This window comes from Phoxinus phoxinus, assembly GCF_949152265.1.
Source record: "Phoxinus phoxinus genome assembly, chromosome: 8".
Lineage (NCBI taxonomy): Eukaryota > Metazoa > Chordata > Actinopteri > Cypriniformes > Leuciscidae > Phoxinus > Phoxinus phoxinus.
In genome coordinates, this window is record NC_136883.1 from 27,511,747 (window position 1) to 27,539,692 (window position 27,946).

The 27,946-nt window shown below is 39.1% G+C and overlaps 1 protein-coding gene across 2 annotated transcripts; it reads left to right on the forward strand.

The window, feature by feature from the left end:
- Positions 1 to 27,694, forward strand: kcng4a (potassium voltage-gated channel, subfamily G, member 4a). 2 transcript variants are annotated; one of them, XM_079620820.1, is made up of 3 exons: positions 1 to 352; positions 3,783 to 4,700; positions 26,323 to 27,694. In XM_079620820.1, exons 2-3 carry the CDS (start codon positions 3,951 to 3,953, stop codon positions 27,187 to 27,189), a joined length of 1,617 nt encoding a protein of 538 aa, XP_079476946.1. In that variant the 5' UTR covers positions 1 to 352; positions 3,783 to 3,950; the 3' UTR covers positions 27,190 to 27,694. The 2 variants fall into 2 exon arrangements, with proteins under 2 accessions (XP_079476946.1, XP_079476945.1); XM_079620819.1 differs by lacking the exon at positions 1 to 352 and adding an exon at positions 1,933 to 2,219.
- The last annotated feature ends 252 nt before the right edge of the window (positions 27,695 to 27,946 follow it).

The window sequence follows — 27,946 nt, forward strand, 5'->3', positions numbered from 1 at the left end:
ATTCTCAAACAGCATCTTTTTCTGTTAAATGTTTTAGGGCCATCACTTTAACCACTGTATCCTTGATGAAGCCGCCCGTTTGTGTGTGTATAAATCACACAAGGTTGTCATCTGGCAGACAACAAGGAACATTGTAGGTCCTTTGACAAGGGGGTTCAAAATTAAATAACTTCAAAAGCGGATTGCGTCTCAGCGGAGCGACGAAGGCTATCCTAATTCAAGGGCTTCTTCAATTGCAGCATTGAAATGCATCCTTCATTTCCCGGGCAGTGAGGGATACAAAAGATGGATCCTTTACGGCCTAGCCAACCCCAGAATATATTGCGGGCTGGTGGCGATTACACTTTTAAATGTAAGTATTGGGTTTCAACTTACTTGAATATCTATACAAATGTAAAAATAAAAATAAAAACTTTAAAGCGGTTCAAATGTTGACATATCTTACTAAGATGTGATTTCATATAGTTTATACTCTTTATTATGTATAGAAATGGACAAGGGTAAACATAGTTTGACAGGTTGTGAACCCTGTTTTAGTTTTCAGACAGTTGAATATCACTTTCAAAAAAGTCCAGTACAAACGTTACTGCCACATGTCAACGGCAGCTGTCAGTTGCTAGCACAAGAAAATCATCCGTAGGCTAGACCGTCACATTTAACAATGCTCGGCCCGACCTTTGCGGCCTTCGAAGGCGGGGCCTTTGAAGTTTGCGCCCTTCGAAGGATGCAGCCTCCAAATTGGGCTGCAAGTAGGGCTGGAACAACAACTCGATAAAATCAATAACATCAGTAACGGAAATAATCAAAGACAAAATATGTCTTTATTGATTTGTCGGGTATAGCTACATCACTTTAAAGTATATGCAACCAACCAGCATTATAGGTATTTCACATTGTGTGCAGGGACAATACAATTATATATACTTGCAGTACTTGTATGAAAAAGTATATTTTTGAAGTTGTAAATAAAGAATAATTCAGTCTGTTTAAAAAAAAATAACTATTTCAGTTCAGTCTTTGTATTTGCCATATTTTCTTTGTAATTATTTCATTATTTACTAGAAATTTCAGAGTGAAAATTTTTCATTTTTTTAGTGCACAGATATTAGAAAATACACTGAACCTCAATGGCTTTTATTTTGTGGCAAATAAATGTATGATTGAAGGGGTACAAAAAATTAGACAGTCAGGAGGGGGTGGATATGCACATCAGCAGTGCATATCTGTACAATCATTCATGGGTTTTATGTGTGCTGCAGACCCTTGGCATCCAATGATGGAGAGACTTGAGTGCACAATGCCAGCTGTCTCACTTTCCATTCATATGCCACCAGGACCTGTGCAAACTGCTTAGTTATTTTAGTATTTCCCTAGGCATGCCCAACCTAATGAGTACAGTATGCACACTTTGTATGCGTCTGTTTGTAAGCTCCATAATAGTGCTGCCAGGTGAACAGCATGTATGCAAATAGTGAATCAAACTAATTGGGTTGTCCCGGGGTGTTTGCACTGTGTACAATGCATAAATAGACATCACAATTTCAGCAAACACAGATATGCACTTACCTGTAGATAGGCTATGCACTGTAATGGATATTGCGGTTGATAAAACAATCTCATCTATTAAACACATTTTCTATTAGGAAAGCAGACTATTTTGCCTCATGATCTTAATATACAGTGACCGGATTCAGAAACAGGTTGAAGACGCCATTGTCAGCAGAGGTTCAAGTGTCCAGTGTAATAATTCATCATGTCTCAGTGTTGACACTCAATGACGTGCACATCTAAAACTAGTTTACTGTAAACAAAATAAAATAATCTGCTGTTTATTGTTGGAGTGTGAAAAGTACGTGACCAGGGTTTGATTTCGGTACATCCCCACGATGATTTAGACTTCCCTTTAAACTTACAGTGCCTCTGTCAAGGCGCGAGAGGGGCGCGCGACCGACCGGCGTTCACACACACACACACACACACACACACTCGCTCGCTCGGGTCTATGCAGTGATAGTGACTCTCAGCGGCGCGCGGGACAGTGATGATGTGTCAGCGAAGAATATTCGCGCTGTGATCATTTTCCCGCCCCTAACTTCAGCATTCCACCAAGAAGCGTTAAGTCAATAGGCTACTAAATGAGTTCGTTTATCCTGTTATGGAGCAACATGCACAGAAAATGTCTCTGCTGAAGAAAGTGAGGACAGGAGTCGTGGCGAGCGGTGAGTATAGGGAGTTTCTACTTTGATGCTCTTGTAGATTTTATTTATTCAACTTATAGAATCATTGTACATTTCGCCTATATTGCGTATTTATCAACTTTTAGGATGTCAGTGGTGCCTTTGGTTTCGCTTTAGCTTTATTGATGTCCGTGCTTTCATCTCGATTGACAGTCTTATGTCTTCAGTATGTTATTTGAACATTTTTATGTATTTCAGAGATAATACATTTAAATTCAGCCGCGTTTGAACTTTATCATATTGCATGATAAGTTTTATATTAGCCTATGGGTTGTGATCGAGCCAGGAATTTTCATAAATTCTTTAGCCTAGGCTATATATTTATGTAGCCTATTGATGGTAGCCTGTAGGCTGGAATCGTAAGGTAGGTTAGTAACGATTCGTCTTAACGATTCTGATTAGTCTTAACGATTACAATTCCACGAACGATTCTTTAGGCTACTTTTGAGGAAGAGATGTTTGAATATCAAAAATGGAGTTTTGTGCTGCCCTCAGCAGTCTGTTGACAAATGATGAGATCGTTTCAGATTTCAACATACAGTAGCCTAGTAAGAAACAAATGTAATGGAACTGTAAATGTGTTACATAGACTTTTTAAGTCTATGTTAATGTGTTACATTAACTTTTTATTGCAAATAGCTAAGTGAAATTCAGTAAGTGAACGGGCTCTTTCTTCAAAAAAATAATATACAATGTTCTAAAATATAGGGATTCAAATTTTGCTTGCAAAAGGATTTGTTGGAATAAACTATTTTGATTCCTTGTCAAAAATTCTCTTTGCAACCAGATGGCAGACATAGGCATTGTGGAAATGTTTTGGTGTTTGTTTTTTATGGTTTAAGTTACAGTATAATGATTTTTTAATTCGACTAAAGTCAATAAATCACTCAGACGTGCGTAGATTTTTAAATAAGCTTTTTAAAGGCAAGAGAAGTAGCCCCTTACCCTTCTTGCATGCTGTCTGTTGTTATAAAAGTATGCCCATTATTTTGCCATTGTAGGACACGTTTGCAATTATCATGCATTGTCTACTTGGTTCACATCCTTCCTAATTTCCACCCTATTTTAACACCTGCTTATGTGTGATTATGAAGCATCTTGCTCCCCTCACTTTCTGCTCATCAGCCTGTACTGGAGAGAATGTTCTTGATGGAGCCACTGCACTGGGCTGCTCAACACACTTTCCTCAATTAACTTTCCACACAGTAAAGCAAGCCTCGCTCCCAATGGGAATATGCTTCTATTAATAAATAGTTTATCACTCCCACCCTAGCATAATGAAACACCTTGACAACAGCAAATTATTCAATCTCTGTTAAGAGTTGTGGGATGTCTGGAGGTCTCTGCTAATACACCCAGCCTCCAGACACTATAGTGTCCTTCTTTATTGAAATACGAAGAGCAAGGCTGTAAATACGTATATGATTCCATTTCCACGTAATTTTAACAAAGTTATAGTACTATTTAAAACTTCTATATCAAACTGGTTTTATGAACACAACTATTTGACCTCTTTAAGTTTTGTTGTCTCTTTGTCTCCAACAGGGTGCAAATGATGTGGGCTGTTTGGCTCTTCACTGAACTGTGCACACGATCCTATGGGATCTACCTTCAAATAAACGCATCAATGCCCAGCACTCAGGTATCAGGCTAACACTGAAACGACCTGAGCTTCGCCCATCACTTTGATCAACTTTCCTTTTCAATGCCATCATGCCAATCATCAGCAACGCCAATCATGACTTTAGCAACCTCTCGGTCAGTGACGACAGCAGCTTGGACCACATCTTTACCGAGATCCCAGAAACCGAGACCATCAAGGGAGAGTATTATCAGCGCGCTCAGTTCATCCGCCGACCAGAAGATCTGATTTCTGTAGACCACGGCCTGCAGGCCCTCATCAACGTGGGGGGCAACCGTTACACATTCCCTTGGAGTACGCTGGAGCAGTTCCCCTTGACACGCTTAGGACGTCTAAAACCCTGCAGCAGCCCTGAGGAGATCGCTCGCGTTTGTGACGATTACGATGAGGCCTGCCGTGAATTCTTCTTCGACCGTAGCCCAAGTGCATTTCGTGTTATCCTTAATTTCCTAGCAGCAGGAAAGCTACGTATGTTACGCGAGATGTGCGCACTCTCGCTGCACGAGGAGCTCAACTATTGGGGCGTGGAGATGACCTACATGGAACGCTGCTGCAAGCGCAAGATGTACACGCGCATTGAGGAGGTCGCCGAGCTCGAGCGGCGAGAAGAGGAGCGCCGTCAGCGCAGTATGCAGCTGCGCCCACCTGTAGTGGAGACACGTTACCGCAAGTTCATGAACGATCTAAGGGACATGGTGGAGAACCCTCAATCGGGGTTGCCAGGAAAGATATTTGCTTGTTTGTCTGTGGTGATGGTGGCGGTGACAGTGATCAGCCTGTGCATCAGCACCATGCCGGACCTCAGAGAGGAGGAGAATAGGGTGAGTGCATACAAAATGTCTTAACCTGATTAAGGAGATCAAAAAATAAAAAGTCTGTCATCATGTTGTTCCAAACCATTATGACTTTTTTTTTTTCAGAATATCTTTTGTGTTCCAACAAAGAAAGGAAGTCATACAAGTTTGAAACAACATGAGGGTTGAGCAAGTGATGCTCATTTACTCACCCTCTAGTTGGGTAAGCTTTTGAAAACCAACGTAAGATGTTTTTAATGAAACCTGAGAGGTTTCTGTCTCTCCAGTGAAAGTCCAGGCTACCAAAGCTTAGAAGATCCAAAAAATACATAAAATGTATATATCAATATAGCAGTTTAAGTCTTATGAAGAGATATGATTGCTTTATATGATGCACAGATTTAATTTTAATGATGACAAAAGGTCACTTTTGGGATTGAATTAAGCCTTTAAGTCTATATGATCTGAATAAATTATATGCTCTAAAATGCATAGATGCTTTCATATCGAGCCAACACACTGTAAATAGAGTGATTTACATTATATGTAAATCCATGTGTAGCAATTCTCTCTATATTTTACTTTGATTCTTCTTTATACAAGATGTAAGCTGCAAAAGCCAAATACATGTTCAGCCGTTCACTTAGACCCCCTTCTCCTCTGGTAGAACGTGAGTTTGTCATTGGAGGTGAGTTTCTGGTCTTCAAGCAGACCTGTGTGTGCTGTTCCTGGTGAGAAATAATGAATGCACCTAAGCAGGGCTCCCCAATGTCAGTAAATACCCAGAGAGTAATGAACTGGACCAGCAATGCCTCCACAATGTCAGCAAACTTACATAGAGAATAATGAACCAGCTCCATAGAGACCTCTGGAATGTCAGCAGGCACACAAGGGGGTCCGCTTGAGAAGACTAGACCTTTTTGCTGTTAAATGACTATGAATTTTAATCGCCCCTAGGCAGATACCTCACACTGTCCAAAGTGTAAGGGGTAGGCCGCTGACTGTAGCTTCATTTGCCTGAAGTTTCGCTCCATGTGTTTTGAATGGAAAATGTAGTACTTTGTGTGTGATTGGATGTGCTTGTGTATATGTCAAGGTAAGATCTGGCAGTGTCTATGCAGTTACGCCAGCATAGCATCCAACAGCAGAGTCCCGCTGGAAGCAGCAGGACTGTCATATTTAATTCACACTGCCGGGCCGTTTGTCAGTGTCACCAGCATGGTAGAAAAGGAATGGCCTGGGCATGGAGTCATTCATCTCTGCTCATAAATGTGTGTGTGTGTGTGTGTGTGTGTGTGTGTGTGTGTGTGTGTTTGTGTGTTTGTGTGTGTGTGTGTGTGTGTGTGTGTGTGTGTGTGTGTGTGTGTGTGTGTGTGTGTGTGTGTGTGCGTGTGCGTGTGCGTGTGTGCATGTGTTCACTGAGTGATAATAAGATGACCTCCTCTGTCTCTCACAGCACTTTCAATTCTGTGTGTAGTCGAATGTGAAGATGTACAGATTGATGTTTCACACTTCTGTATGTTTACAGGCATAAAACTTTTTATTTAGTTTTATTCCCCTATAAATTATATACAACAAGACTTTAGTTTAGAGCTCAATATCAGATCCGGAAAGACAAGGCCGCAAATCTCTAGTAAACAGGAAACATGAACAGAACTGAGAAACACGATGACTGTGAGCAAACTCACAATGAGCTAATAGAGAAAAACAGTGAATAAATTCAACAACCCACAGGCTTGTCCGAACTTTTGACATCAGTGTGACCGAAACAGACCCATGTAGCTTATGCAGTTTAAGTTCTGGATCTAAAATAATCTATATGAATGTACAGTGGTCTCAGAAATTATCTGGACACTTGAGGAATACATAATTATATCAGAATGACATTGCTTTAGACAACAAAATATCAAACCATGAAGCATTAATTTTACAGAAAAGTTGCACAAGCACAATTTTCGAAATGTTTCCCAAAAAGTTTTGAAATTATAAAACAATAGATATATTGTTTTGTTCAAAATCAAGACAATAAGTATTTTGACAAATTATAGCTGTCAATTTTTAGTGGAACATGCCCATAGTTGTGCAACTATAAATCTATTTGAAAATCCATCCACTGAAAGTCATTGGTGAAGTAAAATCTATTGTAAGGTCTAGCATCATTTGTTTGTAGATGCCACTTGGTTTGATAATTTGAATCAAATGCTACATCATTCAGGCATTTTAAGTGTGATTAAGTGTCCCAATACTTTTGAGGCCTCTGTATACACACTCTCATTTTGAATCCTGAACTCTGTAGTGCAATTGAATTGAAATTGTGTTTTGTGTTTTAAGCGTGATATGAGCTTAAGCGTGATATCAGCTCTATAGATAAGATATACAAAACATTTATGGAGTAGCATCTGAACTTGTTTAATCTGACAACCAATTGGGAATCGATCCAGAGAGGTTAAGTATCTTGTGTGTTTGAGAGCAGGCTCTTTTCTCATAGTCCTAAGCAGCACCTTTTTTATATTGTTTAGATAACAATAAATACATTCTTGCAAGGTGATAAGATGAGTTTTATCTGAATTCATATGCCCTAATACCCTTTAGCTTTGCGGCAGCTAGATAAGTCTGATGCAGTGCTTAATGGTATTATGTGTACGCATGGGTATACCTTCTGCAGTTTGTAACAGTTTATTATATATATATATATAAAATTAACTAATCTTCATTCTACTAGTTCGGGATAAAACATCCGATAGTCAAGAGAATCTGAGCATCCATAGGATCTGCCCTATGGATCTGTGCTTCACTCCTTCCTATAGATATTTGACTTTTTTCCCTCTTGTCCTACAGTAGATGCACTCTAGCCCTGCTTTTTCTAGTTTTCCCTCTGCTTTCTTAACTCTTTCCCCGCCATTGATGATGGAATTTCCGGCTTTCTGTGTTTTCACTGTAATACGGTAGGGGGAGCTATGACACATCTTCTGAAAGAGATTTGAATCTCCTGATCAAAATCATGTGAAGAAGAAACAGAAACAATCAATAGCATATAAGCAGATGCATATGTAAAATAAGCATAATAAAAATCCAAAGTGCCTAATGTTACCGAATGAAATGTCGACCAGGACGAGGTATAGGACTGTGCAAGCTTTTGGGGGTGTTGATGGACTCTATCTACTCCATCTATGCTTTGATCATGAATCCGATCTGGATGTAGTCTTTGAAAAAAAAAAAAAATTCTCAGCTTTTTGCTTAAAATAAAACTTTAAAAAAATGCATTAAAGGTGCCTTAGGTTATTCTCTGCAGACATTTTTGTATAAGTCCGAACAGTCCTATAGCACGTGTTCCCTGCCAATGTGTGTTTGCATACCACTGCGCAGGCTTTAATAATCAGACATAATAAGTCATCAGCCCATTCACGTACGCTGTGCAGAGTGCAGACAGAGCGGGAATGGCAGGCAAGCAGCAACAACCTAACTTTCCTTCCGAACCGACAACAAGTGGCACTGGCAAAGGATCTACGATCTATATATCTTCATCGGAGCCAAGCAGACTCTCATCGTGGAAACCCTGTCATGCAAGAACAATTATTACACACTGACAAGTTTTGCTAGCTAAACAAACCGAAAACTTGCTGCATCTAATTCTGTTTTTAAAAATGTGTTTACGTTTGGTATTGTAGTGTTACTAACTATACTATAAAGTTTTCTCACCGGTGAATGACACATGATATTGGTATTGCAGTAACGTTGTCTCCGGTCTTCTTGGCTGTGCGCGTTCATGCTTTCAGGAGGCGTGGCTTTGGACGGCGATTTGCTGGGAGGGTGGGACGTACGCTTTTACTGCTATCAGGCTAAATAGCATTTTCCCAGATGTCCTACAGCACCTTTAAGGTAGAATAATACCTTTTTTTTCTTTAAAGCAGACTCTGTTCTTTCTTTTGATATATTGCATGTTCAGATATTCGTACAACAAAATATTCTGGGGGCCATTGAAATTTTTTTGAAAATGATAAAAAATCTTAGCGGTGACAAGTTTTTTTTAAAAAGCTGGATGGGGAAGAGTTAAATATTAATTTCTACCTTTGCTTTTCTTCTTTTGAGCTTATTTTCTCTTTGCCCTCTTATCTTTTCTCTGACTTTTCTCACCTTTACTCTTGTTACCTCTCTCTGCCCCGTCCTTCCCCCATGCTGTCTTATACTCTCTCTCCTATTCTCCTCCCCAGGGCTGCAGGTGTAAATTTTCCTTTGTTTGAGTCAGCAAGGACTCAGAACCGAGGGTGTTTGTATGCCATGAGCATCCTGCAAACTCTCACTCACCAAGTGCGGGTGAGACGCACACTTATTCACAGTATCCTGTGAAAGTGAAGCTGAACATCTTAAAAATAAAACGACAAATGTTTAAAATCGACTAGTAGGTGGGTTATTCCTGAACGACTAGTCGACTAATCTGTCTTTGGTATAAATGTATTCACACCCTCATGTAGGGATGGCTCGATACCACAATTTTGGCTTCGGTACGGTACCACAAACTAATACCGCAGTATTGATATTAAAACAATCCCATAAGGGTCTGAATTTTGCCACGGGTATTACGTATAATTTTACTCATCCTGCAGGTTTCATGTTTATTAGCAAATTAATCAATACAGATTATCACATCAAATCAGTAATTTGAAAATTTTCTTTTGAGAAGTAATTTTAGCAATAGTCTACTGAGTGTCCCCTCTCTCTCAAAATGAGCAAATTAAAAAGACATCGCGCCTGAACTGTAAACGAGCTGTGCGCTGCAAAACAACACTTTCGTTTGCGTTTAGGGACAGATGACGCAAATCACTTGCCTATGTCTTTTTAAACCTGGCCCTATTTTAACATCCAAGCTATTTTATATCATTCAGTAGTACTGTGGAGCTCTTTAAAAGACGGTTTTCTTTGCCCTCATACAGTACCAACAACGCACACACAAGCCACCTATAAAGTGCTTGCACATTCCAAAGTGAGATGTTTTTCCTCAAACGGTCAAATACACACAAATTTGTCAAACTGTCTGTCTTAGTGAGTTTTAATATTATAAACACAGTCGGTTATGTATTGTGTTAATGTAAACAGTATAATAGTATATGCGTCATCGTATGTAGTATATCGGATCTGTGTCCTGTGTCACTAAATAACTTTTGTAACCTTAATTGTAAGGATTACCCGTTTAATGTATTAACAGTGAAGACTATCTAGTGTTATTTTACATTTGATTACTTTATTCTGTTAGACCTAACTAAACTTAAGTGCAAATATTATGAGATCTAAACATCATTGGTTATAGCCTGTCAAACACACGCTGTAACATCGTGTTATTTAAACGCTAATCTTATGTATGTGCGTTGATCAGTGTTAAAAGAAAATAAATGTCTAAATTAGATTGTTTGAAAGATGCACTCACCTGACAATCTCTAAATGTTTTATACAAGTCACGATGGGCAAGTAACAGATGCTTGGCAAGGTTTGAAGGTTTTTCATCAGTTTTAATAAGCAAAGTAATTCTACCAGAAAGACTCAGGAGGCAAAATGACGTAACAAATCATACATTTATTAACAGCCCAGCATGTATTGTGTTATAATATTCTATGGCGTAGGCCCGGTGCGTAGCTCGCAAACTGAGGGTAACGGAATCCTGGTGGTGGTGTGGAGGATGGAGGTGAATGTTGGCATCAGCATCTGTCAACTCAGACATGTGTAAGTACCGATCTTTTATACTACGAGTATTAGAACACGATTGGTTAGATGAGAAGGTAATAAGTGACGTAACAATTGACCGTTCGCAAAGACCCCTTTAGTTGCTGTCGCTATGTCCGACAAGCTACGCCGCTCTCACGCCACACCATGTTCTCACGCAGTGAAAAATACATCACGGAGCAGAGAGGAGACTGACAACACGCTGACAGACAGGACAGACCAGGTTACTTGTGGGTTACTTTTGATATTAAACAAAGTCTCACCTTTCAAATTTGGTAATTTTTTAAAAGAAATGTAAACAATAAATACCGTTTTGTGGCTCTTTCATGTGTGTGAAAGATCGCTGTAGAGCCTCAGTTAAAGCTACTCGTTAACCGATAATCTCTTACTTCTAGTTCATTTATAGCATCAAATAAACATGAATGAACATAAGAACATATAAAATATATACCGGTATTTTCCCGGTACCGGTATACCTCGCAACCCTACCCTCATGTCATACCAAGTCTATATGACTTAGGCCGTGTGTCCACCAAAGCGTTTTTTTCATGCGGCTGGCGTATTTTTTCAATTGTTTTCAATGGGAGCGCCGCGTTTTTAAAATGGCATGAGCGTAGAGAGGCGCTGAGCTTTTTTTTACAGGTCGCCGAGAGTTGAAGAATGTTGTGCTGCGAATGGGTAAAACGCAGCACTCATCACTGTCACTTTTTACCCAACCGACCAATCACAGTAGAGGAGGGGCGGGACTAATAGTACCACACCGACATTCTGCTTGTACAACGTCAACAGATGACAACAACAAGCATAATAACAGAACAAAATAATTAAAAACAAGAGACAGAGAAAATACGTTATATTGTATCGACATTTTTGGGAAAATAAGATGCACATTTAAAAAGACCTCATATATGTCAAAAGATCAAGGAACATTTGATTCATCATGCCATGACCCATTTAAATCACTGGTACTAAAAATATGAATGTTAAAATAAATAATACATAATGACAATATATAATAAACTTGCCATTGGTGGAGGATTAGATGACTAGTCAATCATTGTGGCCAATCCTAGTCCGTATGAGTCCAAAACTCAATACTGATCACAATACTCAATATTGAGTTGGTATTGGACTACACACACACAAATTGACCTGTTTTGCCAAGAGAGAAGATTAATTAGCACATTTATTATTTTTAAAATTATACACTAATGTATGTTGAAATTGGCCTGAATTGGAAAAAAATTAGAGGGGAATAAAATATTTAGTATGATGTCATGAACTCAGTGATCTTAATTTAGCTAAAAGTCTCCAGCCAATGCATCAAGCAAAGAGTAGATTTGTATTTGCAACAAAAAAGACAACATTGTTATTTGATGGAAACCTTTTAAAAAGAGCTGGCTTTACCTGGAATTTTACTTACAGCTGCACCCATCAAAATATTTTATATTGCAGGTGTATTCAATTACACGCATGAAGAGATAATGAAAGTTGAGCACATAATTTACATGCTAGATGAAAGTGCTGGAAAAAAGAAAATTTAACTGATAAATGAATCATCTGACTACTCAAGCACATAAAGTGAGGGAACATTTAAAGCCGTTTTACAGCTCTACATCGCATTCACTTCTGTGAGCTTCATGAGATTTAGCCAGTCTTGCAGTTCAACCCAAGGTTAGTTTCATTTTCCTCTTGACCGATCATAGTCTCCTCTCCACACACCCATCAGTGACAGAGTAGCTAATGCTCTACATGTCCTGCTCATGCTATGTTGGACAGAGTATTACCGAGGGCCAGATGGTGTCGGTACAGGTGCAAGTCGTGAGTGGTTTCGGTGTTGTGTTGCAGTTTTGCATTTTGGCTGTATGATTTGCCAGAAGGGGAGTTCCTGGAACAGGTGGTGTTGCAAGGTTAGCAATGATCTTAGCCAATGTTCTCTGTTCTCTGGGTCCTTAAAATAAGGCAGAAGAGAATAAACAATACACAGCGCAATCTGAACAATGTGCTGCAGGTTTCCCCTTGAGTGGGCAGAAACCATCCAAACTCAGCATGATGAGGCCAAAGTGACGCAGTCAGAGAACGGAATTAAAGGAAACACTAGATGACGCTTGTAGAAGTGTTCTGTTGATGACAAGTTTTGTCAACCCATTAAAATTAAGTAGCAAAGTTTACAACAAAACAGTACCTCCATATAATTGGACTGTAGTTTTTATTAGAAATGTCTTGCTTATTAAACTGATTGATATAATGCAAACCTTACACATTTTCTTAACATTGGTTTACAAATGTGCATGTTAGACAGTGGCTGCATTTCCATTACCCTTCAAATTGTGCAAATTTAAATTGAAAATATGCCCAATGGAAACACGTAAATTTCGCAAATACTCCCATGTATCGCATGTGGTGGTTTTTCAGGCAATTTGAAAAATAAATATTTCGCAAACCTGCAATGGAAACAGTTTTTTTCACATTTACAGGTCACCTGGCATACGTAAAAGTCACAAAATCATTATTTAAAGAAGGCACAGTATGTTTTCACAGTATGAGTTCTTTATTAAACTCATAAAAGACAAAATAATTCAAGCAATACTGGATTCTAAACAACAAAGAAATACCACAATTTATCAAGACCTCGAAGCAGATATGAGGGAGAAGAGCTTCCAGAAGCAATTGGCAAGTATTACGCTCCAAATGGAAAGCTCTCAAACTAAAGTGTTTTTTTTTTTTTTGAAACCTCTCCAAAAGCTGTGTTGGTGGGAAAGGGAAAATAAAATGAATATATTTTAACCTAATGTAAATTCTTGGCCAGAATTGTCACATCGATAAGCACTAGTAAAACTAAAATACACCAGGCTAATGCAAGTTAAGTGGATGTTAAGTTAGCCTCAGGCTTTGTTTTGACTTATCGCGATGGGAAAAAAATACTTTTTAGTCGCATAACATCAGTTAATGGAAACGCCGTCATTTCGCTATAGTTTTTTATTGACATTTAGGAAACATTGCAAAAGTTTTGTGCAAATCTGTAATGGAAACTAAGCTAGTGATTGTGTATTCCATTCCAGTTTTGTGGCTTGAATAAATTATTTAGAGAAATAATATATAGATCGCACTTTCTCTTTCCATTTTTTCAAATACCTTAAATTACAACTCATTGACTCCATTTTGTTCGTGAAATCTGCATGGAAATGTTAACACGAGCAAATCATGAGTCACCAAAAACGTACTAAAATGTATTCAAATTTTCGGATAAATGTAGGAACCACTGCTAGCGCATGTACGCAAAAAGCACTTTCTCTGTGTGTCCTTATAATCCGTGTTAAGAAGTTATATCTCATCTTAACATGAACTACTATTATATGATATAATATTATTAATAAATAATACAATTTCATTTAATTTTATATATTATTTCGACAGAACCTATTCTTTCTCTTTCTTTATATTCAATTCACACTGCAAGCTTACATCTCAGCTAAAATCTAAATTGGTTTTGCCATGGGGCAGGAAATTCAGCAGTGGAATAATGGTGCAAGAAACACTGCTTAAGTGGGTTGGGAGGGTTGGTTACTAATTCCATGGCTTTGAGAGAGTTGAGTTTTAGCTTTTCCATTTTACGAGAATGCAGTCTCTCTACTGCAAATGGACTTTTTTGTAGTTCTACGTGCTTTTTATCGAAAGTGTGAAGGAAATAAGAGAGCTGGAAACCCTGTGGTGCTCCAATATTGATGCAGGAGAAATTGGGTGGTGATTGTCCTCACATGCAGCTTACAGAATAGGTTTTTATATGACACTCAACAGCAGGAGTTTCCAAGTCACAAAGTGCCATTGGAGGTCAAAAGTGTTATTGCACCAGAATCACCTTTGTTAAAGCTGGAGCTGTGGTCCTGAACGAATTGACTTGCGTGAACTCCTTAAATGAGCAGCATGACTTGAAAGAAAATGTTCCGAAGTGAACATGACTGCTTGCTGTTTACTATTCCGAGCACTAACATTTTTTCAGTTCCAAGGTTACTGAGTTCACAAAAAGATACTCTGGAGTGTCTCACGAGTGTACGTATAAACAAACACACACGTGGCTGCCTCTATACAGTGGTGCTTGTCTTTATTTGGGGAAGTGGTTACAAGATTAGGGTAACCAGAAGTCACTCAACCAGAAGTCACTCAAACCCAGGTTGCTTCAAGAGGAGTCCACTGGTTCAGAATTTAATCACAATGCAAAAAACTTCTGTTCTGAAAGCCTAGCATTTTGTTTAGGCTTTTTGTTTAAAATATTGAATTGGGTTTTTTGCTTTTAATTTAATAAAATAGAAGAGAAGCAAAAGGAAACGACAGTAAGAGGATGCCTGGTGGTGTTGCAAGGCCGTTTATGTATGTGTGCACGTTTGATCATTTTTCTACTTGTGCTGCATACTCATTTTTGATTCAGCAGATGCAGAGATCGTAAATGGAGTAAATAGTGTCATCCATCAAAAGATTCATTCCACAAGTAGCTTCATCCCAGAGTTAAAGATGCATTTTTAATGCCCGCCCGCTTGTTATTTTCCCCTATAATTTTCTTGAATTAAATTTGCAAGATACTCAGATGTATGTAACTCATCTTGTGTAGGCCATACGTTGTGGGTGCTCTCTCTCTTTCTACTTTATTGTGCATAGACATACAAACAAATTTTATATAATTAAATTTTTGAATTTGTTTGTTTGGAGTCCATTAAGATCATATTTGCGAGGTTATTTATTTAAGTTTTGTAAGATAATATTTTTATGTATTATGATAAGAATATCATTATATTTATTTAAAAAAAATATATATATATTATATATATATATATTATTATTATTTATATATATATAATATTTGCCTCCCTTTCTACAGTTAACAGTTAGTGCCACGGTGTCAACTTTGGCAGCAATTACGTCTATCGAAAAGAAACCGATGCCTCAACTTTATTAAAGGGTAACTAAACCCTAAAACAACTTTTTTTAGTTAATGATCTGTAAGACTGGGGCTTTATTAATGCTGTTCATTGATTCAAGTAATTTTTTTGACATTTGGGTATAAAGTGTTTTATTTCTACAATATATGGTGTAAAAACGTCTGAGTGCTGCCCTCTTCAGGTTGAACGGTGGCTACTGCAGTTGAATTTTCCTATTGGCAGTTGTGGTGCCCTGTGATGTAAGAGAGTACCAGCTAACCACGCCCTTGCCTACAGAGAGACACGTCTCAGGTGCACGCCCCCCCCCCCCCCCCCCCCCCTCCCTCCACTGGGCTCTGCACTTTCTAGCATTTTTCAAATATTGCCTGTGGGTGGAGTCAGGCTCTGACCAGGGGTTTAGTTACCCTTTAAGTTAAGCAGAAACTGATTAAAAAATGCCGTGTTTAAGTAATTTCACAGATGCTTAATTAGAATGACTGGGTCACTCCAGGACATTACTGTTTTGGGTTTTAAGTGTGTATTTTGCTGTATGCTTCAGGTATCTGTCTTGTTTGAAGATGAATCACCCTTGAAGTCTTAGTGCTGTGTAAAAAAAAATGTATCCTAGGACTTTCTTGTTCTCAGCGCTATCCATTGTTCTTTGTGTCTCTCTGAGTTTTCAGCCCCTGATGACAGGCATTGCATTATGCAGCCGTCACTATGCTTTACTCAAAGGCCTGAATCATACTCTATGCAAAAGAGCTGGGTGATATGACCAAATTCGTATTTCACAATATGAGCAATTTAATTTCACGAAAAAAAAAAAATTCACAAAAATCTATAACACAATATAGTTGTTTTGTGATATTTTATCTAATTTCAAATGACAACAATAGGACAAATACAATATAACAAAAATATGAATTAATATTTGAACAAATTAAGTTTTTCATGTACAATAGGTTTATTTAACATGTAGTTGGAATTAGTACAGAAATTGAATAATAGTCTTTACTGTAATATACACTGCTTAAGAAAGCTAAAAAAGTTATTCAGTCAAGAGCAGTAAGTTAATTTCATCTAAATTATTGATTTATTTTTATATATTTCTCTTTTGTGGGAATCACAATATTGACACAGAGCAGAAGGTATATTAGGCTGCTGTCACTTTAAGACCAAATGCACATACGGATCCATTATACTGACGCACATCCGGTTTACACCCAACTGTTTAATTTCACTTGAGACATACATGAATACTCTAGTCTACACGATGGGCAATTTGACATAATTGCGTGTGTATTCGACCATTCAATTGTAGACGTGAAAGAGAACTGATTGCATGCTGAGAGACGCTGCTTTCTGTGCAGCGCACATTCAGTTCTTTTTCACCGCTTATAGTGATTATTGATTATTATGCTTATTGTGCTTTTTTAACATCCTTTTCAGGATATATTGTGCTTATAACTATTTTTAACATCAAGCACGTCCTGCTCTTTATATTCTCATTCATGCATTTCTCTGAAGTGTCAATAGTGCTATGTATTTACATACTGCGATATACACCATATAGCAAAATCTGTAGACATCGTATACCATGGTAACGATATATATCGTCATACCGTGCAAGCCCTACTATGCAAGTATTCAGACTGTTCTAGCTATGCAAGCTAATTTTTTTTTTTTTTTTTGTGAAAATGCATTCCCAGAGTTGCCACAAGGGGTGGTATAGCAACATTAGCTTGAACATTTTTATTGCCAGTTTTTCTCTTTCAGATCACTGCCCCATAGTGTGCGTTTGAATTAGCCTGGCTCCTCCGTCCTACGTACTTCCGCTCAATTTTCATTTTCCTTCAGTACGTTGTCTGGGTTTGCGGTACATTCCCGCGTTTTCTCCAGCCAATTTTTTACCGGTCCAATCAGTGAACCGAGGGAGTGGCTGAGAACGATGACGTTGATGTCGTGGGCTAGTTTGAGTTGTAGTTTCGTCACGACCAAACGTTAGCGATTGGTTATGGCCGATCCAGAGTGGCTCTGGGCAGATCCAATAGTTTTAAACTTCAACAGAGTACCCGCCTTCAAGGAGCTTAACGCTTGAGTGGCCAGACTCTGTACAAATAAAATGTACGAAAGTATGGTAGGACCAGGCTACGTTTGAATGGCAAGAGCTGCTAAAATCCATTGATATACATTTTTCTGGGAAGCAACGTTTAAGTTACTAGGCTACCAATGTTTCCATTAATGCACAAGTCTCTGGATTTACCAACGTTAGGTTCATGGCATTTTATTTTTAAGAGACATTCAAGAGTTTTTAGGCAGTTTTTTCTAATATTATGGTAGCATTGCTTTCAGATTTGCATGTCCATAATCGTCATGCCGGGCTGGTAAATCTGAATGTGGTTGTTTATTTTGCGTGCCAAAATTTTGTAAATAAACATTGTATATTTCCACCAACCCCTCGTTTTCTTCCGACTTTTTCTTTACAGGCCAGCATGATGAATAAACCCATCTGTTGACCTCTTGGTTATTTTTCCACTGAGATGTTTATGGGTTGGCTGTTAGGTATCCATGTCTGTTCAATGTCTCCTGGGTCCTGACTAAAAGCTAGAGATGCTGCTCTGAGAGGGAAGGAGAGGATGCTACAGTGCCATTTACACTTAGGCCAGAAACATACTTGAATATGTGGTCAACAGCGGAAGCAGATTGTTCCGTTGTATATACTTTTCATGTGTTATGTTACTGTGATGGTAACAAGTAGAGAGCTACAACAGGTAGCTAGCTATAATTATGTCAATTTGGTGCGGAAGTCATTGTTTTACTGGCCAGCTGCATTTTCTTTTCCACTGCAGCCAAGTAAAATGAAATATGACAATCTCTAAAAAATTAGCAGAGGAAGCTGGAGCTAATACATTTCTAATAGTTATAATGGTTGCTCCCTCTGATTTCTATAGTCTGATGTAGAGATGCTCTGGCAGATGGAGACCACAAAACTGCTGGTGCAGGACTACGGTAGTAAAACTCGCTTGACAGGATTTGCAGTAACTTGCTATAAAGGACAGATCAAATGGACCGAGTGCAGCAGTGGTGTCCAGGGACTGGGGGAAAGAGGACACTGAAGAGAGTGAACAGAATGAGAACGATCCAGTTATGGCTCATTTCCACCGAACGGTACTGTACAGAAGTAGCGGTCAACGTCATTCTCGTGCGAAGAAGAAAGCGACAGAGTAAACAACAATGGAGAACATTGTTCATCATAGCAAGCAGATCTTGTTCTTGCTTCTTGGCATGTGGCTGTTTGTCACAAGACAAAAAAAAAAACATTGTGTTGTTGCAACGGTATTGTGTTTCAACTGTATAAAAAAATGGCGCCTCTTGTGTTGTCAATCCCCTTTGTGGCACGCACAGGATTCTCTGTCAACCAATCCACGTTCTGCAGTGAGTCAAGCTCCACCCTTTAGCTACCGGACTACTGTGCTAGGTACCCCAATAGAAGGGACCCAAAAAAGTGGTACCGTATGGTTCGTATTTTGGTTCCATTCGCAACTTCTGACAAGCGAAACGTAAATATTGCGTACCATACTGTACTGTACTCTACTGTACTGTACCGTAGCGCTTGGTTAAAATGAGCCATTAGATGAAAGGTGTGGGTGTGACCAATGCCTCCGAAGATCATGTGGGAACATGTAGTTGCAGGCGGATCTATTTTTGTGTTAGATATATATCTAGTTAGTTGCTCTCCTGCAGTGGACAACTCTTTGCAGCCTGTCTTTACACACACACACACACACACACACACTCATATTAAGACACACAGAGTGTGGAAAGGGCTGCCCAATTTATGGTCTTATAATTTCTATAATGCAAAAGGCAGAATGGATGGAATCCCGGAATCCAGTCATAAAAAATGGAATTTACTGTATAAAGCGGAATGTCACAAAATTTGGCAAACCACTATGTCATAGTGTCTGTGAATAATAAACTGCTAAAGGACTGCTATTTAAAAACAAAATCTTCATGTTCTGCGTGTCTCTGGGAATGAGTTGGATGCTGTTTTCTGCCCTCTCACTATATGAAGACACTTTACATGAACTTCATCTCCAGAGCTGCTCTGAGAGTCACTTCACAAGCATTTCACTGTTTTCATTGGATAATTGATACAAATATTTTACTGTTGCGCATTACGTAATATGTACTTCTCTGATTAATAATAACAATAATAATATGTTTATTAATACAGTTTATTAAAACATCACTTTTAAAGAATATCACACAAGGTCACTTTTTATTTTATTTTTATTTTTATACATTTTAAATGATTGTTTAAATTAATAAAGTTGTATGAATTATGTTGATTAGACATCCTTTTTGATTATTAAAAGTGAACTAAACCATTAAAATGTATTAAGAAATTGGGGGGGAAATATATCAGATTTCATGGGGCCCAATTTAGGGCCTCATTTATCCTTTCATCTCTGCATTACTCTCCATATAGGAGCATAAGGGGTGGAGAAGAGAACGAGCGTGTCTCAGTTGAAAATATGGAGTGCTTAGCAAGCAGGAGATGGAGAGGCAGGTGTTTAAGATTCTGAGACCGTCTCACTGTGTACTTTTGCTAGCACAGAGCTGTACCACCATCCAAACCTGTGCTGTACTTTAGGTTTCTGGACTAGGATGAAAAGAGATAGAGAAAGAGGGAGAAATTATTCAGGAGAAGAAATTGAGTAGAGTGCATTTTGAAGGATTACACAGATTAAAGCATCTAAAACTGTATGTGCGTGTGTTGTTTAGAAAGGTCTGATGAGATAAAGAAAGAGACAGAGACTTTAGAAATAAGAGGCGAGGTGATGTAAGCTGAAAAGCAAAGTCGTTTCAGACACAGAGCATTCACATTTTGATTAAAGATTATGATGACAAACATTTTTTCTTTAAAAAAGCATGCACTGATGCACAGTAAGATCAGGAACATGTATTAAGAAATGGGTTTAATTTAGATTTTGTGTTGCCTTTATCTCAACTGTTTCTTCTAGACAGCAGTGTGATAAAATGGAGAGCAAATGAAAGCTGCTACTTAAATCTTCTGAGGTTTTTAATGCTAAGACACAGGCGGTAATCTCACATTGGTAAGTTTGCACTTTACCAAAGTCTGCAATCAAAAAAAAAGAAAGAAAAAAGGTTTCAATATGAACTCAACATTTCTCCCAAGGCCAAATGATCTGAGCTCTCATGTTTCTGTTGTTCTCTTGTTTCTCTTCTGTGGAATTCTAAAGAATTTTAAAAGAAACATTCAAGACAAAAGTGAATATTTTTTTTTTTCTAGTTATGAATCCACAAACGTAATAGTTATCTGTGTTTATGTCTGTTTTGGGTGGGTTTTAGTTCTGTTCCCTACAGTTTTCAGTTTGTCTCTATGCTTTCTCAGTGATTACATTTTGATTATCATGCTCACCTGTCGTTCATTTCGTTGATTAGTTTGTTTGTATTTAAACTCTTGTTTCTTTAAGTAGATTGTCTGTTCTCATCAGGTTTATATGGTTGTTATCAAGTGTGTTTTTCAGTCAAGTGTGTGTTCAGTCAACCACCGTTGACAATAAGAGACTTAGTTATATATATGTGAATTCACGTTAAGCTCGGATAGGAGAAATTGTTTATGATTTTTTTTAAACTTTTGACCTATAATTTGATTATCTCTAGGAGGCCATAATGTTTATGTGTGTGCGTGCGTGCGTGCGTGCGTGCGTGCGTGCGTGCGTGCGTGCGTGCGTGCGTGCGTGCGTGCGTGCGTGCGTGCGTGCGTGCGTGCGTGCGTGCGTGTGTGTGTGTGTGTGTGTGTGTGTGTGTCTGTTTCTAGAGAGGAAAATGAAGGTTGGTTGCCAGTAAGACCCAGACGTGGATATATCTGATCATCTGTCATGTTCCTGTCTGTCTCTGCTTTGTGACTATATTAGTGTCCACCAGAAGGGTGAGGGTTTCTGGGTTACTGCGATGTAGCACACATAGTTTTTTCAATGTCCCAATCACTCCATCTCTGGCTCTGCCTCTCTCTCAATCTCTGGCAATGACCTCAAGGTCATTTTGACATACGCCTTCATCTGCTCACACAGCCTGGTAAACACCCAACATGACAGATTGAGCACGCTTTTACAGATTTTTTTGCTTACTTTATCCTTTATGTCTTTGAAACAACGTTCAATCCGAATATTGAATAGAGAGAAGACAGGGGAGTCGAGAGTACAGCGATTTAAATAAAAGCAATATGCTGACCTCAACAATTTCCTGCCAGGGGCCTTTTTCTAGTAGCTCTCAGAATGACGTGGCATTATTGACTCTGCGCCAGGAATGTTCGACAACACATATTTTGGCAAGGGAAAGTGGAAAAGACAGAGACAGAGACAGAGAATAAATAATGGGCTTAGATTATGGACAAGAGACAGAGTGTGTAGGCTGATGTGTTAGAGCAGGAAGAGACAGTGAGCAGCAGCGGTGCAGTGGAGACGACTTAATCACATTACATCATATCACACTATACAGCTACTGTCACTGAACCGTGTTAAACATCCATTTACCTCTATGTCAAGGTATTTCGTTGTTTTTATGTGTTTTTTGGCCATTGCTCGTCCCTCTTGCCTGTAGAAAGAGTCCTCAGCCTTATATGATATCACTTCTGTGACAAAGCTCGAAAACATCAGAGACAAGACATCAGTCTTGGAATGTCTGTGAGCTTTGTGAAATCTTCTTCTCTCCTAGCCTCTCTCCTAGCCTCTCTCTCTCTCTCTCTCTCTCTCTCTCTCTCTCTCTCTCTCTCTCTCTCTCTCTCTCTCTCTCTCTCTCTCTCTCTCTCTTAGTTTTACTTTTTAATGGACTTTAAGTTTGTTATTTTTAGTCACATGTTCTTTGTCTTAGGGGGCTTTCACACTGGTAGTTTGGATCGGAACGGGGCACGGTTTGCATGAGAAATCTCTAATGTGAGCGCTGTCATGCGGACCCGGGTGCGCACTGGGGTACCGAACCCGAGACTACCTGGAGGACGTGGTCTGAGTTCGGTTGCTCCCGAACCGTGCCGCGGTTCGCGTGAATGTGAAAGCAACATGGTCTCGGACAGCTAAAATCTAGCTGTTATTGGGAAATTCTTCTTCTGCCGCCTTAATCTTTGACCTGAGATTGTTACAGCCAACAAGTTACTCAGCTGGTGCAGTTTAATGAATCAACTGGTGAATTGGTCTTATTGAATCAGCTTGGCTGACTCACTTTTTTTTTTTTTTTTTACAAAGATACATTGTAAATTATTTAAATTGGTAAGTTTTTTTGTTTTTTTTATGGAGAGTTAGACTAGAGAGTGAACAAATGTGCCTACCAGACATGGGAACTCCTTCCATTCTTATGGAAAATAATCCCAGAATGCACCTCATGAAGTTGGTGCCAAACATGTAAAAAGGGTGACAACTTTGATTAATCTGAAAGACTATTTGATTTTTACTAAATTTGACCATGCTCAGCTTAACACGGTTTAACAGCTCCATACCTCACATTTTCTGAGATTTAATCATGTGTCCATTTAATATTCAATCATGCAGTTGCTCTTACTCTTGAGTAATAAAAGAATTTGCCCACGGCCCTACAGGGCCCTCATATCTGAAAGTGTAGAAACCTAGTTGCAAGTGTTTTCCATAACTTAATTTTAATCTTTTTATAAAAGCTTTAATATTAGATATAGAGAGTAATATAGTGTATGGTTTTCCAGCATGCCTTCTGCTATATGCGCCGTACTTATGCATTTAGGGCTAGACTCCTGCTGCAGTTTCGTTTCTCATGAATAATATTTTTTGATGAATATCTGATGCATTTCCATGAAAATATAAGATTTGAAAATGTTTAGAGGTCTGAGTTCAAATTGGAATTTTATGAAACAGCTGACCCCAGGGGTTTGTGTGTTGTATGTTTACATATATGAATGAGAACGTGCTCCATAACAAGCGTTGGGTTCTGCACATGCTGGTAATGTGTTTGGAGTTGTTTACCAGACCCTCTAATTGTGTACAGTCAGATAAAAGTGTGTGCGTGTGTGTGTGCGTGTGTGCGTGCGTGTGTGCGTGCGTGCGTGTGTGCGTGCGTGCGTGTGTGTGTGCGTGCGTGCGTGCGCGTGCGTGTGTGTGTGCGTGTGCGTGTGCGGGGCAGTAGCGCTGTTTCAATTATTCAACTCTCTGTCCAATCCCTCGTCTCTTCCTGACATCCCCACTCCTTGGTCCTCATATCTCATTCACTAAGCAGCTCACAGATCGGATTATCCCAACTGCATTTCATTTTCAATACATCCATTTATGCATTCTCAGACCCTCCCTCTAGATTCATACAGCCCAGCCAGACCACCTAACATTCAATCAGAGATACATACCACAACGATGGCTGTCAGTTCATATAACCTGTTTAGTGCTAACAAAGACTGTGACTGTGAAGCATGCTGGCAAGATATCAATCTGTGTTTGGTTGTTTCGTTTCTTTGATTTGCTTTGCGACTGCAGCAGTTGGGTTGAGCCAAAACTATTCTAACCATGATTTTCAGAAAATCCTATTGTGATTGTGTTGTGAATTGTGAAATGATGAACATGTCTAAGGTTAAAAGAACAAGACGCTTCATGATTTCAGTTTTATTTTTGATTAATTGTGCAGCCCTACTGCTGTGAATGCTGAACTCAAAAGCCTTGGTATAAACCTCGGTAATCTGCTCGTTCGCTCTGCAGGTGATTTCTAAATGTACAGGTTGTATAGATGCTGGGACTGCGGCTGATTGGTTTCGGGCACAAAAGAGGGGGGATATCATTGACATTTCTAGTGGCAGCACAGAGATAAGGTCACCCTAAGTGCATTAGCGCTGAGAAATTGACAATCAGCTTGACGATTTGCAAATTGTTATCCTTCTTTTACATGCATAATGTCTGCAGCTGCAGTCACAGCCACTTCTTTCCCACCCGCAGGGAGACGAGGAGGAAAAGTCTGAGGAATGAGATGAGAGGAAGGTGTTAGAGTAGAATGAGGGAATGAGAATGACTGAGAACTGGGGAGAGTGACAGAAAGGGAGAGAGATGGAAATGGGACAAAGCACTGGAATGAGGAAGACAAATTGTGTGCTGAACATTTAAAATTGCTGAATTTACACAAATGAATCACCTCAACGCTAGTGCGGTTTGATCATACGTCCACTCTAACTTTGAGTCTGTTGCTCCAATGAAAGATTGAGAATTTTACAATGGCTTTTCAGACTTGACAAGCAAAAGCATGAATGAGTTTTGAAAGGTCTTGGAAAGATGTAAGTGTGGCAGAGTGATTCGTTCTTTTAGGAAGGCAGGATGTTTGTGGAGCAAGGTTTGCAGCATTTGTATGCAGTATTTCAGTTGGTTTCTTGATTCCGACTGTTTCAAGGGGAGGATTTTCTACTGCATTGCTGTGAAGTATTTCACAGATGAGATTGGCTGATTTTTTGTTTCGTTTAGTTGATATCTTTTCCATTTTCCCCTTCCTCTTTTTTTATTACTGACGAAACTTTTGCCCTCACGGATATTTTATTTTAAACCTCCCTTTTGCAAACATTTTTCTACTTTAACTTCTATAATATGCTAAGCTGGCTTAAACAGATTTTAAATGTAGATGCAAAGTGGTTTTATTGATAATAAATGAATTGGGAATTCAATTAGTTTCTCACTTTCTCCCTTGTTTTGTTTTCATGTTACCAATACTGATGAAATTATTCAATGAAATTAATGTTTTATTTTTGAAACAATAAATTAATAATCATTGCACTACAACAAAATAAAATGTATACATTAAAAATATTTTATTATTCTATTTTTATGTATCATTATTAGTAGTGCTAGTATTTTTTCCAATGTATTAAATATTTATATATTATATTTATTTCCGGCCTGCATTAAGGTTGAAACATTTTTCACTGGATGTCTTGAGCTAAACACATTATAAAGACATGTAAATGTGGTACAGCCGACGTTTAGCAGTCCATCATTAATTATTTCATGCATATCTTGTTCTCTGAGGCTATGTTTCAAATCATATATCTTACCGGACTGTTTTAAATATTTGCTGAGAGATGTAATCTTTCTTCTTTGACTTTTCAGATTTGTGTTAATACTGTAAATTACTCATGCATCATTGTGAACAGACAGCTGACCTATACCTATGAGTGAGCATATACAGAAACAATAACATCACATGCTTTACCAGCATACAGTGTGCACATGTACAACAAAACCATTACATCTAGTGTCTTCAAGCAACTGCAAATTGAAGAGCTAATTTGCTAACATGGAATGACTGTGATACATTCCCTTGAGTTTTGCTCGAACTAATGCACCTCACCAAATATTAATTAAATCTGCTATCTCAGCATCTTTCCAGTATTTCTGCTTGCTCCTCCTCCGGTTTTTAAGATTTTAGCAAGGCGCTTACTGGCACTAAATGATAACAACATGATAAAACGATGTTAACAGAATGTGTGATTTTAGATCTGACTGCATCAGGTAGTTTTAAGGATCACATCTAGAGGCATGTCACATGAAGGGAAAAATCCAATTTGGGTCTCTTCCAGCATGTTGCCTGAACATCGAGTGTTTAATTCAGGCATTTCAAGGTCAAAGTGGTCTGGTTTTTCTTTTCTGTTAGCTCTTTCTCCCCCATTGCCTCAATCTGACCTCTGACTCTGGCTAATTAACTGATACAGCTTGACTTATCGGTTAGTGTGACTTGAATACTAAAAGTAAACTGAGATTTTCTTGAAAATGTTGTGGCTATCTGCACTCTCCTTATCTTATCCATTTCCCTTCCTCCTTTTTTGTATTACTGACCAACATTTTTGCTCTCTGGGGAATTTTATTTTAAATCTCCCTTTCGCAAAAATACTTTAACTTCTAATAAGCTAAGCCTTTAAGTTTACATCCAAAGCTTTTTTATTAAAAAATAATTGATTGGGAATTAAATTTGTTTCTTACACTCTCTATCTCTTTCTCTCTCCGCAGGGTGTGTGCTCCCAGAAATGCCAGCACATGTTCATCATAGAGACGGTGTGTGTGGGCTGGTTCTCCATGGAGTTTCTGCTACGGTTCGTCCAGGCGGACAGCAAGCTGGTATTCCTCCGTGGACCTTTGAACATCATCGATGTTATGGCCATCCTGCCCTACTACGTGTCTCTTGTCGTGGGAGAAACCCCCCCTGATGAAAATGAGGGACCTTCTGGAGGTAAGGGCTACTTGGACAAGCTTGGGTTGGTACTGCGGGTCCTACGAGCCCTTCGGATCCTGTACGTAATGCGGCTGGCACGCCACTCTCTGGGCTTGCAGACGCTGGGGCTGACGGTGCGGCGGAGCATGCGCGAGTTTGGCCTGCTGCTGCTCTTTCTCTGCGTAGCGGTGACACTCTTTTCACCACTGGTGCACCTGGCGGAGAGCGAGCTTACCGGAGTACATGATTTCAGCAGCATTCCCGCCTCTTACTGGTGGGCAATAATCTCTATGACTACAGTGGGTTATGGGGATATGGTGCCCAGGAGCATCCCCGGTCAGGTGGTGGCGCTCAGTAGCATTCTGAGCGGGATCCTAATCATGGCCTTCCCAGCCACTTCCATATTCCACATGTTTTCCCGCTCCTACCAGGAGCTGAAACAGGAGCACGACAGGCTCTTTAAGGAGGAGTGCGCGGCAGCCGCAGCTGCTACCGCAGGAGCCGAGGACGAGCAGGATGGAGGATGGGTGGACTTTCCTCTTCCTACACTAGTTCTTACCCCAGACACAGAGACGCCAGGCTCTGTTGAAGACCTTGCTCTACTCGGGAATGGTGGAGAGACTTCCGGGAATAACAAGCACCCTTTACCAGCTGGAGCCTTTTAAGTGATGCACAACCATTGTACTGTTCACTAGATCAAAACTGTTCTTCCATGCCCTCATTCTGAACCCTTTTGCAGTGGACAGGGTGAATTTTCATGGACGGCTGTCTAAAGAGTTAAAGGGCCTTGAAGCTGCAGTATTTTGTCTTCCATCAGCCACAAGCTGACTTCATCTCATTGAAGTACTATTTCCTTCATATTTACACTGTGGACTTATGCCAGATTTAGCACTCTATGAAAATCCATGCAATAGAAATTAAAAATTAAGCTACATAGTTTAACTTTGGAGCCTTTTTCCACGCCGTTAGACATACAGCAGAGGGATTCACGTTCCTCAAATTAATTATCAGTAATTTTTTAACAGATCCAAAGATGTGCTTTTTTTGTTGACTGTTTTAAATGCAAGAATTGCTCTTCCAGAAAATGTGCATAATGCATATAATTTTCTTAATATAATAAAACATGCAATGGCTCTTGAACAGCTCCAAATAAAACAGCAGTAATCTCCGAGTCTTGTCCTGTTTTTTAGGGTTCATAGAAGGATTTTCTAATCCTCTTATTTGAAACGCTCAATCATTAGACACAGTCACCCTGTTCTGTTCTCTTCATTGTGCATGTGCCCCTGACATCTGCCAGCTCTGACATGCAGCAGTTGCGGAGTAATAAAGCTATGATTGTTTTAGTGTTTATTTGAGATTCAGACATGTCGTGACCTCAGTGAGGTCAACTCTGTGTTCGTCGTCTTCACCTCTTCTTACCGA

What these genes read in the sequence shown, in the direction of transcription:
- kcng4a (XM_079620820.1), top strand. Translation starts at nt 3,951, where the DNA reads ATGCCAATCATCAGCAACGCCAATCATGACTTTAGCAACCTCTCGGTC. An exon ending in TCAGAGAGGAGGAGAATAGG is followed by an intron (nt 4,701 to 26,322) that starts GTGAGTGCATAC and finishes CTCTCTCCGCAG; the next exon opens with GGTGTGTGCTCCCAGAAATG.